The 17,091-nt window shown below is 40.4% G+C and overlaps 1 protein-coding gene across 2 annotated transcripts in view; it reads left to right on the top strand.

Annotated features, from left to right (window-relative positions):
- The window catches only part of sorbs2b (sorbin and SH3 domain containing 2b), a 452,225-nt gene that overhangs the window by 302,979 nt on the left and 132,155 nt on the right, over nucleotides 1-17,091 (top strand). The window contains exons 6-8 of one of the 2 annotated variants that reach the window (XM_073048156.1): nucleotides 10,822-10,848; nucleotides 11,866-12,026; nucleotides 15,240-15,842. In XM_073048156.1, coding sequence (XP_072904257.1) covers nucleotides 10,822-10,848; nucleotides 11,866-12,026; nucleotides 15,240-15,842 — 791 coding nt within the window. The remainder of the gene's footprint in view (nucleotides 1-10,821; nucleotides 10,849-11,865; nucleotides 12,027-15,239; nucleotides 15,843-17,091) is intronic. The other variant, XM_073048157.1, reaches the window with a different exon arrangement.

Here is a 17,091-nt window from a genome sequence, read left to right as displayed (position 1 = left end):
TCAGAACCATGCCTAAACTTCCAGACAGACAGCACTGGAGGTCACTGGAGCCTCAAGGCAGCAGTGCCACTGTGCTGCCTCAGTCTTGTCTATTTCTTGACTTGGCTTTGAGCACTTTGTAATAGCCCCCAAGAAAAGACACATTTTTTTTGCTGTGCTTTCTCCTTCAGTGGCTATGTATGCTCAGTGCTTCTTAGACTGATGGGTGCCCTTTTGAATAATGACTATCCTTGTCAACTGCTACCACCCATCTGCTCAATTACCCTCTATCATGGGTATGTCTCAGATATGACAAAGAAGGATTGTGCTAAATAACTGCTTTACAGATTGTTTTCCACCCCACTTGCTCGCCCCATTAGCTAAACAGCCAGGTAGCCGAGCTCAATTAAGTTGCATCCAACAGTGCATGCAGTTTGAGTACTGAGCTGCTCATTTATTTTGACTCTGCATGGGAAAAATCACAGAAGATAGGTCATAAATTTTGGAGTCAAGAGCAGTCCTTCTGTTTTGAGTTCAAAAGCCAACATTGGCACCAGACTGTAGTTTTTTTCTGTCAAATGTACAATTTCACACAAACATACTTACGCTAAATTGCCAATAATCCCTGTGTTCTTTTAATAATTGAATTCTTACAAAAGGGTCTTATTTTTGTATCCAACATCCACAAGAACACTCGATGGCCACTTTATTAGGTACAAGAGTGGAACCAGGGTGCACTCTTCTGCTATTGTAGCTCATCCAGTTCACTTCATCCCTGATGAAGATGGCAAAGTTTGTCACTGAAACGTTGGTTAAAATCAATACTTGTACCCAGCTGGAAGCACTAGAAGAGTTTATACATCCACTTCGAGGTTCAACATGTGTGTTCAGAATTGCTCTTCTGCACACCACTTAAAGTATAAGAGGTCCAACTCTGATCTCTAGAAAGCCATCTTACCTGTGAAGTGGCAATTCCTGACCAAACTTGAATCACTGAAGGTTGCCTTACAGTTGTGGCAGGGATTTAGTGCTATCACCCCCTGCAAAGTGAAACCAAGCGACATAAGTGACAGCAAGGTTTTGCTCCCAGATTAGCTCAATACCTTTTGTGCTCACTTTGACCATCAAAGCATGGAGGCACCTCATAAACTCCCATAGCCGCTGATGACCCTGTGAGGCCGATGTGAGAACATCCTTCATGAGGATGAACCCATGGAAAAGATCCTGCCCAGGTGGTATACTGGCCAAGTACTAAAGACCTATGCTGATCAACTGGCTGGTGTGTTCACTGATATTTTTAACCTCTAACTTCGGCAGTCTGAGGTATCTGTCTTCATCAAGCAGGTTTCACTTTACCAGTGCCTAAGAAGAACGTGGTAATCTGCCACAAGGACTATCCTCCAGTAGCATTTGCTTCCAATGTGATGAGTGCTTTGAGAGGTTGTTGATGAAATATATCAACTCCTGCCTGAGAAGTAACTTGGATCCACTACCATTTGTCTACCGTCAAACCAGGTCAACAGCAGATACCATTTCATTGGCTCTTCACTTAACCCTGGAGCATTTTGTCAGCGAAAATGTACACATCAGGGTGCTTTTCATTGACTACAGCTTGACATTCAATAGTACCATCCCCTCAAAACTAATCAATAAACTTCAAGATCTTGGCCTCTATACATCCTTGTGCGATCAAATCCTTGCTTTCCTCATTTGTAGATCCCAGTCAGTTCAGATTAGCAAGAACATCTCCTCCACAACCTCCATCAGCATTGATACACCCCAAGGCTGTGCGCTTATCCTCTAGCTCTACTTGCTTTTATACTTAAGACCGTGAGGCTAAGCACAGCTAAAATGCAATATTTACATTTGCTGACGACACTACTGTTGTTTTCCAAATCAAAAATCTCACTCAATGTCAGCAAGACTTAAGGAGCTGATTATTGAGCTCAGGAGGAGTAAAATGAAAGTCCCTGAGCTGGTTCTCGGGGGATCAGAAGTAAAGAGGGTCAGCAACTTAAGATTCCTCTGTTTTTATCATTTCAGAGGATCTGTTCTGGGTCCAGCATAAAAGTGCCATTACAAAGAAAGCACAGCACCCCCTCTACTTCATTAGAAGTTTGCAAGCATTTAGCATGTTATCTGTAACTTTGACTAACTTCTGTAGGTCTTCGGTGGAGAGTATATTGACTGGTTGCATCACAACCTGGTATGGAAGCGCCAATGCCCTTAAATGGAAAACCTACAAAAAGTAGTGGATGTGGCCCAGTCCATCACAAGTAGAGCCCTTCCCATCATTGAGCACATCTACAATGAGTACTGTTGCAGGAAAGCAACATCCATCATTAAGGTCCCCTCCATCCAGGCCATGCTCTCTTCTCGCTGCTGCCATCAGGAAGAAAGTACAGGAGCCTCTGGACCCACACCACCAGGTTATGAAACAGTTATTACTCCTCGACTATCAAGCTCTTGAACCAAAGAGGATAACTTCACTCAACTTCATTCACCCTTGCGTTGAACTGTTCCCAGAACTTACACACTTACTTTCAAGGGCTCTTCATCTCATATTCTTGAGATTTATTGCTTATTTATTTATTGTTGTTATTATTTCTTTTGCACATTGTCCATCCTGTTGGGGGTGATCATTCATTGATTCTATTATGCTTCTTGTATTTACTGTGAATGCCTGAGAGAAAATGAATCTCAGAGTTGTACTGTATCTGGGGATATGTATGCCCTTTAATAATCAATGTACTTTGAACTATATGGTTATTTGAGTTATTGTAAACTTCCTGTCAGCTTCAACCAGTCTGGTCATTCTCCTCTGACCTGTCTCATTAATAACATCTTTTCACCCACAGAACCGCCATTCACTGAATATTTATTGTTTACTGCACCATCCTCTAGAGGCTGTTGTGCGTGAGAATCTCAGGAGATCAGCAGCTTCTGAGATATTCGAACCACCCCCTCTGACACTAACAATCATTCCAATATTAAAGTTACTTCGACTTTGTCCTTATTCTGATGTTTGGACTGAACAACAACTGAACCTCTCGACCATGTCTGCATGCTTGTATGCAATAAGTTTGCTGCCACGTGATTGGCTGTTTAGATATTTCTGTTAACAAGTAGGTATACAGATGTACCTAATAAAGTGGCCACTGAGTGTATGCGTCACAGATTGGAAATGAAAGCTTTGGCTGAGCCTCTACAAAACCTACAATTGAAAGATGCTGCAATCAGTTCCAGCAGTCCGACACTGCTCTGACTGAAACCATATTAAATAGGTGCTGACAAGAATATGAGCCACAGATGACAAATTGTTTCATTCTTTTCATCTGGTAAAGACATGTGGAAAAACCACATCATTTGTTTCAATAGCGAGAAAGGTAATTCTGGGAAATTTCTCAAGGGAACAGGTCCATCACAGGAATTACTTTGTTCCAGTGAAGCATTGATATTATGAGAGTATGGCAAAATGTACAACATAAGAAAAAATGCTGGAAACCCCCAGCAGATCAGGTGGCATCAAAGGAAAGAAAAGCAGGTCACAGATCTCTGCTGAGAAGAAAATACCTATGAATGTTAAGTCTGTTTCTCTTTCCACAGATGCTGCCTGACTTCCTGAGTGTTTCCAATATTTTTACAGGTTGCCTCCAAGGTACAGCAGGGTTCTATTATTGAGAATTGATAATAACATGAGCTGCTTGTGAGTCAGAACGGAACAGAAAGAGCAGGGTCAGGAAGCTGGACTCCGAGCGAGCAAGCCTGTCCAGTGTTCTCAGCTCTGTTTGGCTTGACCCAGCCTCCAACCGTTGCTGCTCAGAGACAGAAAACACATGGAAGTGACCCTATTCCTCACCCAGAGGAAGCTGTCAGTAACCCTGCTGCAGTGGCAAATTCATCCGCATCCCTCCCTCCAATCTCCCAGGCAGTGTCAATGTGAAAGGTCTGTCCATGAATTGGGCTTTCATACTCTTGAGAGGATACTTAAGGTTTGCAGCAACTGCATTAAAAAAAATCAAAGTGTATGCTATTAGGGTTTCTATCCACACATTCTGTTTCTGTTGTGAAATGTCATTGAAGTAGTTTAAAATGATGAAAGTCCTGCCGAAGGGTCTCGGCCTGAAACGTCGACTCTTTTCCATAGATGCTGCCTTGGCCTTCTAAATTCCTCCAGCATTTTTGTGTGTTGAAAGCTCCTCAAATTTCTTTTCCTAAACAGCTCTTTCAATCAGAACCCCAACTACATTTCCGATGTGAAATATCCCATTTGTTGATGAGCAGGGGTCTTCTCCCAGTAATCTGATCAGGACTTCCCTCTAAATCAACATCAGATTGTCTGGATGTTTATCTCACTGATTCAGATGCATTGCTTAAATCCCTGCCACCCACCTAATAAGAATGGACTGGTCATGGTTATAGCTGACTACCCATTTTAGTGCTTCCAGGCATTTATAGATTTTTAAAGAATTTGATTTAACTTGCAGTTGCTTTTTGTGGTGGCATGTGCCTGAAGTATAGTTATTCATGTATTGGACTTAACTTGGTTAAACTTAGTGGGGGGGGGGGGGTGCGAATTAGGGTTTGGAATCTTCACTTCTAAAATGTTGTTTGTACAAATCTGCATGTTCCTGGGAGAAGAATGGCAAGAATAAAGCTAAATATTTAAAACAATATATAAAAGCAAATAGAAGAATAGAAAGCAATATTAATGTTAATGTTTGATAAGCTACCACATTAAAGACTTAACCATAAGAAAGAGACGCATGGGGTTGGGGGAATTGGATAGGAGATTGGTTAACCAATAGAAGGTAGAGAGATGGGATAAATGGGTGTTTCTCTGGTTGGCAGTCAATGAAGAGCAGACTGCTATAGAGGCTGGAGCTGGGCCTGTAACTGGATGAGGGGATCAAGTGTAGCATTTCTAAATTTGCTGGTGTTATTAAACTGAGTGGAAAAGCAAATTGTGCAGAAGATGCGGAGAGATATAGATAGCTAAAGTGAGTGAGCACAGGTCTGGCAGATGAAATACGTTGGTAAACGTGAGCCATTCACTTTGGGAAGGGGGGGAGGATCAGTTTATTATTTAAATGGGGAAAGATTGCAGAATGCTATTGTGCAGAGAGAATTGAAAGTGCTGGTGTTATTAAGAATTGCATTGCACCCTATCCTCATTATGTGCGGGGGATATGTTCCTCGTAGTCAACGCATAATATGAAAATGCATAATGTGAATAATTATTTAAATGGAGAAAATAGGGATGCGTTCCAGAGGGCTTCCTAAATATGTTTTATCTGTAATTTATTCACATTTTCATACCAATACGACACAAAAGCAGTACCACAATGCAGCATTCATATTATATTTCATCAATTTAAGGTAATATTCAATGTAATAAATCATAGAAAATTAACATACTAGGGTGTACGGTACTCACCAACAGTGGCAGGTGTGTTCGCTCTGGGAGATGAGTGGTTGTTGTGCTGTCGGGATCATCAAGCACAGCAAGGGGTGAAGCAAGACTCACAGAACTCTTAGAAGTACTGGCAGCAAATGACACCGGTTTGAAGAAAGTGGTGAGGGTTGTTTGCTTGGCAGCATTTTGTTTTTCAGCATAAATTTGCTTGTAGGCAAGAAGGGTTGATGGCAAGGAATGACAGAAATGCTGACTCCGCTCTAAACTTGGGTCCGTGTCCGTCGCCATTTGCGCCAAGTGTTCCGACTTCCACCATTCCCTCACCGTTGGTAAACTCCCGGGATTTTCAAAATCGTCTGTTGCTTGCAGCATCTGAGAGATAGTTTGCTGTAAAATAAATATGCCTTGAAGGTAGATCACACCTTGGTCGAGTGGGTGAATCGGCGATGTTGTGGTAGGCAGCAGGAAAGGCACTGTTATGTTAGGATGAATGCTGTCCAAATGTTTAGGATGGGCTGGCACATTGTCAAGCAACAAAAGAACTTTAAAGGCAAGATTCTGTTCCCGGCAGTAGCGTCCCAGAGCTGTGTTACCTTCACCTGATACCGCATGGTTTATAATTTCCAACTTTTTTTCAAGTGTTAAAGCGGTTCTCTGCCGCTCAGCTGATGGCCCAGGACATGACATCGGATGCTTAGGAGGCATAGTTAAATATTTCAAGCACAAAATTACTGCACTGTAAGTAAAATCAACAGAAGTTTAAGAGCGCAAGATCGCACATCCACACTTTGCCAAAGCCAATGTGAGACTGGTGGGAGTGAGACTGTGAGGCGTACACACATGACTTGTATTGGTGGGAAAGCAGTGCTTCTCGTATAACTGTGAGTTTTGGATGCATATAAGGAGACTTTGGTAGAAATAGGTTCCTCGCATAACTGTGAATCCGCATAGTCTGAAGATGCATATACGAGGATAAGGTGTATTAAGTTTCTAAATTATATTTATTCGACTGTGATTAATATGAATTTGCATTAAAGGTCATACAAATCTGACAAAGAACGTGAAAGTTGAGTGCCAAATTGTTTTTTTTCCCTTCTACTTAAACCTATCCCTTCTACTGGGGTGTAGGTCACCAACAGCAGCTCGCAAGAGTTCTCTGTGCTGGACCAGACTTTCAGTCTTTCAAGGTGTAGCCCATTGAAGATCCTACTTCTCTTAGGGTTGAGGTCTTTGGAAATCCTGTATGCATTTCTGTAGCATTGCATTTTATGAGGTTGCTAGCCCCATGCCCAACCCTTCTCATTTATCATTTAAATGATTATTCCCATTCCCATTATTAATTTATGCAGTGAAATCTAATCAGTTTGAAGTTTAATTGTTTATTGTACATTACTGCTAATAGTGGTAGGTGAGAGGAGAATTGGGGGGGGAGTTGATGGGCATGTGGGAAGATGAGTGGAGTAAGTGGGGAAGTAGTACTGAAGGAAGCTGACATGGACATAATGAGGTGAAATGTACTCATAAATTGAAGGAGAAATGAGAAATATAAAAACATTAATTGATTGCATGCAGATGGTTATTTATCTAATGCACTGCTGGAATAGAGGCAGGAGGGAAGCAGATTGTACTGACCATTCTGTGCGTTAACAAAAGGCTGACAATGGGTAAAACTCATTATCTCCACTGATGAGTAATAGTTGATGCAGGAAGAACTGAACAGATGAAAAATTATATGGAAATATGAACTTGAAACTGTTTACTTTACAACCTAGCTGAGACTCACCTTATGATATTGACACTAATGTGATTCATCTTTCATTACCCATTGATTTAAATATTAAATCTTAGTTGGATTAAAAATACCCCAAATTACATCTGTGCTGATGATTGGTACAGAGATTTTGAGCAATCTTTTGATTGATGAAGCTTTGTGTCAAGTGATATAATTGACTTTGTCAATATCAATAAATATTAGCTTTCATTTGACAACCTGTGGCAGCCTGGTAGTTTCACCATGAAATGATTTATGGTCATGTTTAGAGCACATTTTGTCCATTGTGGCCATAAACAATAACTTGTTTTATGGTCACTTTTAGGAGACAATTAGATTTGAATACTAATCAAATCTGATATTTATAAAAAGTAATTGTACGATATATTGTGCAGTAAATTTAATTTTATAATAAACTATTTCATAACTTTGATATGAAAGTGAAATGAGGCAATGGTTAAGAATCATGTTGGAATACAGAGTAGGATTTCAGAATGCTTGTAAGGAAAACGTTTGGACTTTTTAACCTATTAGAATTTTATCTTTTGAAGCAATGATGTCTTCACACATTAAAATAGTTCTAACCCTTAAACTAATCATTAAATTCAATGGGTTGCATTTTACACTAATAAATGTTTTTTAAATTTTGACATGAAGGCCCATGAGTTTTTTCTAAGCCATCAAATGGGAAGTGAAGGCTTTAAGCTGCCAATATCTTTTAGAGCAGCTACATGATAACTTCATATTTGACTCTGTGAATATTACATGGGTTGCATGTGATTTTTTTATTTAATTGTATTTTCCCAAGACTTCTGATAATGTATAGATAAGCAAGCAGGTTTTTCCTTTGAAGTCACAGGTTAAGGGTGAAAGTTGAAATACTTAAGGGGAACATGAGGTGGAAGTGCTTCACTTAGGGGGTGGTGAGAGTGTGAAATAATGGATCTGGGTTCAATTTCAACACTTAAGAAAAATTTGGATAGGTACATGGATGGGAAGGGTATGGAGGGCTGCGGTCCAGGCACAGGTCAATGGGACTAGGCTGATTAATAGTTCAGTATGGGCTAGATGGGCCAGCTTCTATGCTGCACTGTTCTAATACAGTGACTCTAAATTCACAGCTTTTCATGTAATGTACTGCTACTAGCAGACTCTGCTCATTTTGCTTCAAATCCTGTCTATGGAGATATTTAAATTTGAATAGCTGCAATCAAAATAATTCAAGTACCAATGTTTTCTGGGCAGCTCTTTGTTTCTTGAAACAGAATGGTCCTGGCATCGATGTGTATGACTGAACACTCAAGCTCTGTTAGCACCTTAGTGGCACTTGTATAGCAATCCATCTGATAATTTTTGTTTGCAAACGCAGCCAGCGTGAGTTTCCACAAATAGTAAATAATTAGTTTTGATGGGCTGCATGTTGCCAGCAGTTCTGATTGGAGCAGCTGATGTTTAGTCATTGAAACTGAAGCGCCTAACTAAAGTACATGAGCTATATTGCAGCTGCCCAGGAGAGGAGATGCTGAAGGTGGTGTGGGATATAGCAGAGGTATGGCAGGTGCACTGGAGTCTTTGCTGGGTTGGGAGCTGGCCCCTTCCTTTGGTGCTACCCTCCAATGTTTGCCCAGTGGAAGATGAGCTGGATTGTGTTCTTCTGCATCTTCACTACTGCATGATGAGGAACTGCTGTGGGCTTGTTCCTGCTCCAGGACAACATTCCATCCTGGGCTAAATTTTCTTATGACTGTGTATTTTTCTGCTGTCATCAATGTATGTGCTATGTGCTCTGGGTGACTGTTGGTACCATGTTTTACCAGAAGAACGGTGTTTCATTTGGCTGTATATGTATATGGTTGAATGACAAATCAACTTGAACTTGACTGATAGATTTGGAAGGCTAAACCTGTCAGCTTTCTCTGAAACTGTATTTACCAGGGAAATGAATGGTGGTGTCAAGAAAACAACCTCTCCCTCAATGTCTCAAAAACAGAGGAGCTGGTTGTGGACTACAGGAGGAATGGAGACAGGCTAAACCCCATTGACATCAATGGATCTGGGGTTGAGAGGGTGAACAGCTTTAAGTTCCTCGGCATACACATCACCGAGGATCTCACGTGGTCTATACGTACCGGTTGTGTGGTGAAAAAAGCACAACAGTGCCTCTTTCACCTCTTTTTATGAAAAAAGCTTAGAAGCAGGGTACCATGGGATATGCTAGGCCTTACTGCTGGGACATGGTTGCGAAAGTGCAGCTCGCTCTGGATCCAAGCTACTTGATAGATCCCATTTAGACTTGATCATTCAGGCTGAGGCTGGATTCTATTTGGAAGAGCAACAGCAATTCAATTAATAAACTTCTTTGTTATGATTATTTTAAGCAAGTTGACCTCGAGGAAGTAACTGAATCAAGTTGCCTCTCAAATCTGAATAGGTTTTTTGAGAAGATGTTGAAGTGAGGTGATGGTGAGGTGTTCTCTACATGAACCTTAATAAAGCATTTGACAAAGCGTCTTTTGGTACACTGGTCCAGAAGATGAAGTTATTTGGGATTAATCATTAGTTTAAGTCAAATACAAGTGTGGCTTGGTTGTAGAAGACAAAGTAGTGGTGTTTTTCTCTAGCCAATGGGGGCTCCACAAGGTTAAGTGCCTGAACCTCTTTTGGTTGTAGTATGTGTGGATGATTTTGATGAAAGAGTAGATGGTCTAATTAGTAAGTTTGCAGGTAATGTGAAAATTGACAGAGTTGTGATAGTGAGGGAGATTGTCAAAGGATGTAGTTCAGTTGGAAATTTCAGCAGAGAAATGGGAGTTGGACACGTGTGAGATGTTGCACTTTGGGAGGTCAAATGCAAGAGGAAATTATGCTGTAAGTGGTAGGATCTTTATAAACATTAATGTTCTAGAGCACATATGTCAAACTCAAGGCCCGCAGGCCAAATCCGGCCCACGGTGGAATTATCTTTGGCCCACGAGATAATATCTAATTACTATTAAAGCTGGCCCCAGTAATCGAAGCGCCTATGGCATATGATATGGCTAATGCTGAGTTTATTCAGGTACCAGGTTTTCAGGGTTTTTAGTGTTTATTCGGCAGTCTTGCTCGGCAGTCTTCTTCATAAGAAACGGAATTTGTAAAGTGAAACACTTTGTAGTTATAGCAGAGACTGAGACACATGAGAGCAGGCTGAAAAAACGGAGGCAACGAAAGCTGCGTTCGCACGCGTCCGATGATCCGGCCCGTGACCTAAAATGAGTTTGACACCCCTGTTCTAGAGGAAGCTTGGGATGCAAGTCCATCGCTCACTGAAAGTGGCAATGCAAATGGATAGGGTACTAAAGGCACTGGCACTGTTTTTCTTTCTCGCTATTTTAAATGCACATGTATGTTTTGCACCTAGGCCCCAGAGGAACACTGCCTTGTATGGCTATATCCAATGATAATTAAACACTATTTGATTTGATACTGAAAATTGAGTGAGAAATTATACTTTGAGTTATGATCTTTCACAATCCTCAGTTCAATTTGCTAAATTTTGAAAAACATTGTACAATACATTGTTACTTTTTGTGAATGTTAATGTTTTGTTGCAACCTATGCAGTTTGGACATTGTACTGACAACTTACTCATTGCATTTTTTATTCTTCCTTTAAGGCAATGAAGCACAGGCATCAGATTCAGGTAAAGCAGATGGGGTGTAAGAGATGATGGGATGCATTGGGGAGGGAGGAAGCACTTGGAATGTATGAGTTATCCTCAGGTCATTTTCTCTTAGTTAAAAACTATTGTTTTTTGAGGACAATTTTATTGAGCCTTTTCCTGTCTAAGATGATATTTTTAGAAATCTGTTTAAACATAAGTGGAAATGATGTGACATTTGCAAACAAAAGTTATGTTTTAAACTTCTAACCCAATAGAACTTTAAAACTTTTGCTCCATCAGAATCAGTTTGTACAAGCCCCCCAGCCCACGATATTGTGCCGACCCTTTAACCAATACTTTCCTCTGAACACCTTAAAGTTATGCACCCTGTATTAGCCATTTCTGCCCTGGGGAAATAAAAAGCTTTCTGATGTCCACTCTATCTATCTATGCCTCTTATCATCTTGTACGCTTCTATCAAGTCACCTCTCATCCTCTTTCTCTCTAAAGAGAAAAAAATCCTAGCTCACACAACCTATTGTCATAATCCAGCTGCACCCTGGTCCATCTCCTCTGCACCCTCTCTAATGTTTCTACATCTAAGGTGACCAGAACTGGACACAATATTCCAAGAATATCGAAAATTGGTTTACACTGGAGGAGAGGTTTCCCTTCTCCTTCACATAAAAAGGAAGATAATGGTTGCTTTCAGCTCTTGTGTTGTGCCATTCAGTCTTGTCAACACCATATGATTGTCAAGAATAGCTAGCAACTCCACAAGGGCTAAAAGCAAACCCTATCTTCCCTTTATAACGATCAGTGATGGAGGTGTCACTCTCTAGTTTGTAACCCCATTTTGTTTCTGAGGAGTAAGTGCGACGGGAAGATTTATGTTTTTGTGCTTGATTCAGGTATCTACTATTCCTGTTCTCTGCATTGCTGGGTGAAGGTGGAAATTAGCCACAATGCATAACGTCCATTGGCTCACTGGTCACCTGCAGCTGAGGGAATTCAGGGGAACTTAACATTTTTGAATAGAATTGTTGTTTTCTGCAGATGTCTGGAGATCTTATAACATTAATGATGGCTTCAGAAGCACAGTAAATGGTGAAACGTACAGTTCGTCACTGGCGGCAAAAGGTTTCCGCAGTGTCAGGCCAAACCTTTCGTTTCCCGAGAGGAAGACACCTCCACATCAGGTGAATGAAACCAGCCACGTGAGTGCAACAAAAGACACTGTGGGGTGGGGGGAGTGCTGTTTACTGCCAAGCCAGCTGTTAACATCCTCCCTGGGGGCAGAGCTTCTCTGCAGTGTGATGACATTGTTCGGATCACTCTCAGTCTGATCTCGCTTTCTCTTAGTGCCTGGGTTTTGAACCATGCTTTGCAAAGGGCAGGTATTGTAGCATCTCAGTTTATTTCACCAAATATAAATATCTGTTACCTTGATGGCAGGGTTAAAACCTATGTATCAGTGGACTCTTACTGTGAGCTATCATTTGGAAAATGGCAATACTTTTAAAGTATTGGACAAAAACCCAGTAATCTAGAAATGGATTCCTAAAACTGATCTTATAAGGTCACTTCCTTGAGTAATCCTGTTGGGAGTTGAGTTATTCACATTAACTGCTGAAGCTCAGGAGCAGAGATTTCAACCTGATTTATTATGTGATGACTCTTACAGGGAGCTTGTGGAATAGTTGAAGGAAAGTTTAAATTCAATTTTGATGGTAACCACACTCCCCCCCCCCCCCCCACCCCACTGTAGTTGAATATCCTTTTTGAACTCCAAGCTAGAACTCTTTAAAAATAACTGGCAGTTGAATGTTACACCTAGAGCTGCATTCCACTAGATGTTCAGGAATAAAGGGAAAGAATACAATTTATTAAAGGAAGAGATGTCTTTTGGGCTGGTGATAACATTCTGTACTGGGCATTTGAGAGTTACGGGTAAGAGCAGTATTTAATGCCATCAGTGATGCCCTCAAGAAAGTAGCTGAGAACCACTCTCTTAAACTGCTGGAGCCCTTCTGGTGAAGTTGCTTCTAGAGTGTAGTTGAGGAATTTCAGGGATCAAGCAATGATGAAGGACCAGCAATATTACTTAAAATAAAGATGGTTTGAGACCTGGAGGGGAGTCTGCACATGGTAATCTTTGCATGTACTTAATGCCCTTCTCCAGCATGGAAACAGACCTTTTGGCCCAACTCATCTATGCCAACCGTGGTACCCACAAATCCAGTCTTACATGACACATTGAGCCCATATCCCTCTAAATCAGAGGTTACCATCCATGTAATTATCCTGATGTCTTTTAAATGTTGTTGAACCTGCCTCAAACATTTCCTCTGACATCATATTCCATATATGGACCAGTCTAAGTAGAGAAGTGCAATATATTTTATAGCTGGAACATGTTGCAACCCTGATGCATAATTGGAGGTGAATGGGTGTTAAACAAGTCGTCATGTTTGTCCAGGAAATGTTGCACCATTTGTGAATTGTTAGAGAATCAGCCATTCAGGCAAGCTGAAAATATTCCATCAGACTCTTGACGTACCTTGTAGATATTTTAAAGGCTTTAGGACATGAGGAAATGAACAGTCACCACATGATACCCCATCTGTGATGTCTTTTCTAGCTCTAGGTTTTACAATTGACTCCCTAATATATCTGCTTCTACCACCATCCTTAGCAGGGAGTTCCATGCACCCATCAGTCTCTGTGTTTTTTTAAAAGCTTACCACAGATGTCCCCCCATACTTTCTTCTATTCACTTTAATATAATGCCCATTTGTATTGGCCATTTCCACCCTTGGTTAGCAGATCTTTGGTGAGGAAGTGTGACATAACATCACTGTTGTCAGTGGCTTCCTCCACATGGCAGATTATTGAGAGTATATTGACTTGATGGTTATTAGCTGATTTGGATTTTTCCTGTTTTCATAGGCAGGACAAATAGGGTAGGTGCCAGTGTTGTAATTGTACTAAAAATAACTTGGTTAGGTTTCTGGATAGTGCAAATGTATTATTACTACATATAGGTTGCTGTCCTTGCTAGAACCAGTGCACTCTCAGCTATTTCTTGGTAACTGTATGCAGTGAAATTAATTGGCTGAAGATTTTTTTTTGGTGATGAGAACCATGGGAGGAGACAGATTCAGTAGCACATTCTGTTTTAATAAAAACAGTGTGTCTTCTGTTCAGCTAAGTGAGTGAAAATAAACTATTCACATTGGTCAAAGGTTTAGGAACTCACTTATATAAATTCAAGGAACATATTGGCTACTGTAAAAGAGCTGGGAAAAGGGACTGACTGGATTGCTCAAATGAAAAACCAGCAAGTTTGTTTACCTATTATAATTATTCTAAATGGTCCGAAAGACTTTAAAACAGGAGCTAGAAAAATACCAGTGTACCATTTTGACAAATGATATGAAAATTAAGCAAATAAAAATGTTTATACCTATTGGATAAACATTTAAAATAAACAATGTTTCAGCTAATGTTTAATGTCCATGTTTAGGAATTATAACTGGAAAATGTTTGTTGAAGTGGATCGTACGGGTAAGCAGAATGCTGGTCAGGAAGAAACTAGGATACAGCATTTGTTGTGTGTATGTAAAATCATGAAAAATATGTACTTTAGGTTAATCCCTCAAATAACTATTTTTGAATTAATAGGCAGATAATATTTTCTATTTGCCCTTTAACTTTGTACAGTATCGTGTACAGTTTTGTCACCCTGTTATTAGAAAGACATTGTTAAATGGGGAGGATACAAAGACATTTATGAGAGTGCTCCCTGGACTAGAGGGCCTGAGTTATAGGGAGAGGTTTGCCACATTAGATATTTATTCTCTAGAGCACAGGGGTGACTTTATACAATCATGAAGGATATGGTTGGGGTGTTGAAAACTAGAGTGTACAGATACAAGAGGGAAAAGATTTAAAAGAAATCTGTGGGGGTAACTTCTTTACACAGAGCATTGTGAGTACCTGTAATGAGCTGCCAGAGGAAGTGGGAAAGGCAGGTATAATTGCAACATCTAAGGGGCATTTGAATAAGTACATGTGGGGGTTGGTGGGGAGGATATTCAAAAGCAGAAACTGGAACTAGCATGGAGGATGCTGTGGTGGTCATAGACCAGTTGGATGAAGAGCCTGTTTCCGTACTGTATTACTCTATGACTCTACAACATAGACCTTGCTTACCTGGGATGTTTTATAAATGTTTAATTAAATTAATAAAGCAGTTTTTAATTGTGTAAGCATTGAACAGGAAGTTTACAAGTGAATCACTTTAAATATGCTTTTAAGATGTTAGTCAGGTGATGCTTATGGTTTTATGTGCTCATGTGTCCCATATTTGTTTTTTTTTTCTTTTCATATGGTTTCTGACCTTCCTGCTGTGTGGTTATCTTTGAAAGGTTCCTTCTCCACCACCCCGAAAGGGAAGCTTTAACTGGCGTCAACTAACAAGTCTTGACAGTCACCATGTACAACCTAGTCAATCCCTTCATTTACCTAGCCTGCAAATAACCTCTAATGTTACCCATGTGAGTAATAAGGAAGAGTACACATGGAGTTCATCACCTCTGTCTCAGCACTCTAATGCAATTTCCCCTTTTGCACAGCTATCACCCTCTCCCCAGACCTTAACTGACAAAGTAGCTGAGAGCCCCTCTGCTGACCCTTCACTGCTGGCAAGCCAAGACCAATCCTTGGACCGTAAAGCCACTGCCGTCAAACTAACCTTGGAGGATCAGGATGCTAATTCCCCCAGTGCAGCACAGTCACCCAAGGCTAACATTGATGCAAAAACCTCACCGCATTCACTTTTTCCTGGAGATAGGACAGAGTCTGAGAGACACACAGCCTCCCTTTCCATTCAGATTACTCCACCAAGTGCTCATGCTACAGAACCTGGACTCCCAGCTGTATCTGCTGCAATCAATGCAAGGAATCAATCAAAGGACATGTTACAAGAGTCTAATGCTTCATCTTGTACACGCTCCTCAGGGCATCGTCTGGTACATAATATTTTTTGTTTCATTAATGACGGTTTTCAATGTAGTTAACATTTTTTCCCATTTGCAGAAACCTTGGAACTTAATTAGTTGTCTCAATTATTTATAGCTTAAGTGTGAAGATGGCTTTAATTGTTATCTTAAAGAACATTATTGCAATTGCAGCTTGAACTGCTTCATTTATCCTTTGTACACGGTTATCTTCAAGTGTCTGTTAATCCGATGTAGTATTCCCATCAAAACAAAGTTTTGCATCCTGGGTCTTTTCTTCACTAATTCCAATTCACCTGTCATCCAAATCCTGCTCATCTGCATTACCTGACTTTCAACATGTTTATAATTGTCCTTGTGATCACACTACATAATAATTATGCACCATGTTATGCTGGTACTTTCCTGTATGTTCCTTCTGCTGTTTGAATTGTCATTTATAGCTAAACCCAGTTGCTGACTTAATTTTGTAAGGTAAGATGATCATATCCGGCAATATCTTTCTTATCTTCTAACCTTTCTCTTTGGTTGCCATCCCGGCTTGTTCCTTAATAGTTCATTGACACCAGACCTTTTTGCCCAAACCCCTTCTTCCCTTTCTCTGTGTTCCTGGTGAAGCAACTTGGGTTGGCATCAGAGGATAAATGCCCACATAAATTAGGACTTCCTCATTTTGTACCCTATCTTGAATTACTGCCTTCAGAGGGCCAAGGAAAAGAGTTTAACACTAATTCTATGAGTTAGGTTAAAGTCAAGCAATTTTGCTAACATGGTAAACTACAGAAACCACTATACATAGTTATTTGAGTTACTTTCACCTTCCTGTCAGCTTGAACTGGTCTGGACATTCTCCTCTGACTCCTCTCATTTACAATGCATTTTTGCCCAAGAACTGCCATTCTTTGGATATTTTTTTGCTGGCATTGATTGGGTTGGGCTGAAGAGCCTGTTGTTATACTGTGTGGCACAATGACTCTTGCATTTGTTAGTCATTAGGAATGACATTCATTGGAGAAATTAGGAGGCCAAAAGTGGGCTATGAAATATCCTTGTTGAGTAATTTTACAGATAATATCGAGGTGATCTATAAATATATCAGAAGCAAGAGGGTTGCCAAGGAAATAGTGGTATTCTTAGGAATAACAGGGATAATCGAGGAGTAGATGTGCACAAGGTCCTAAATGAATATTTTTCATCTGTATTTGTCTTGAGAAGGATGTAGAAGATATCGAGTTTAAGAGGCAGTGTGTTAATAATCTGG

Source organism: Hemitrygon akajei, chromosome 6 (genome assembly GCF_048418815.1).
Source record: "Hemitrygon akajei chromosome 6, sHemAka1.3, whole genome shotgun sequence".
Classification (NCBI taxonomy): domain Eukaryota; kingdom Metazoa; phylum Chordata; class Chondrichthyes; order Myliobatiformes; family Dasyatidae; genus Hemitrygon; species Hemitrygon akajei.
This window is presented reverse-complemented; position numbering and strand designations above follow the sequence as displayed.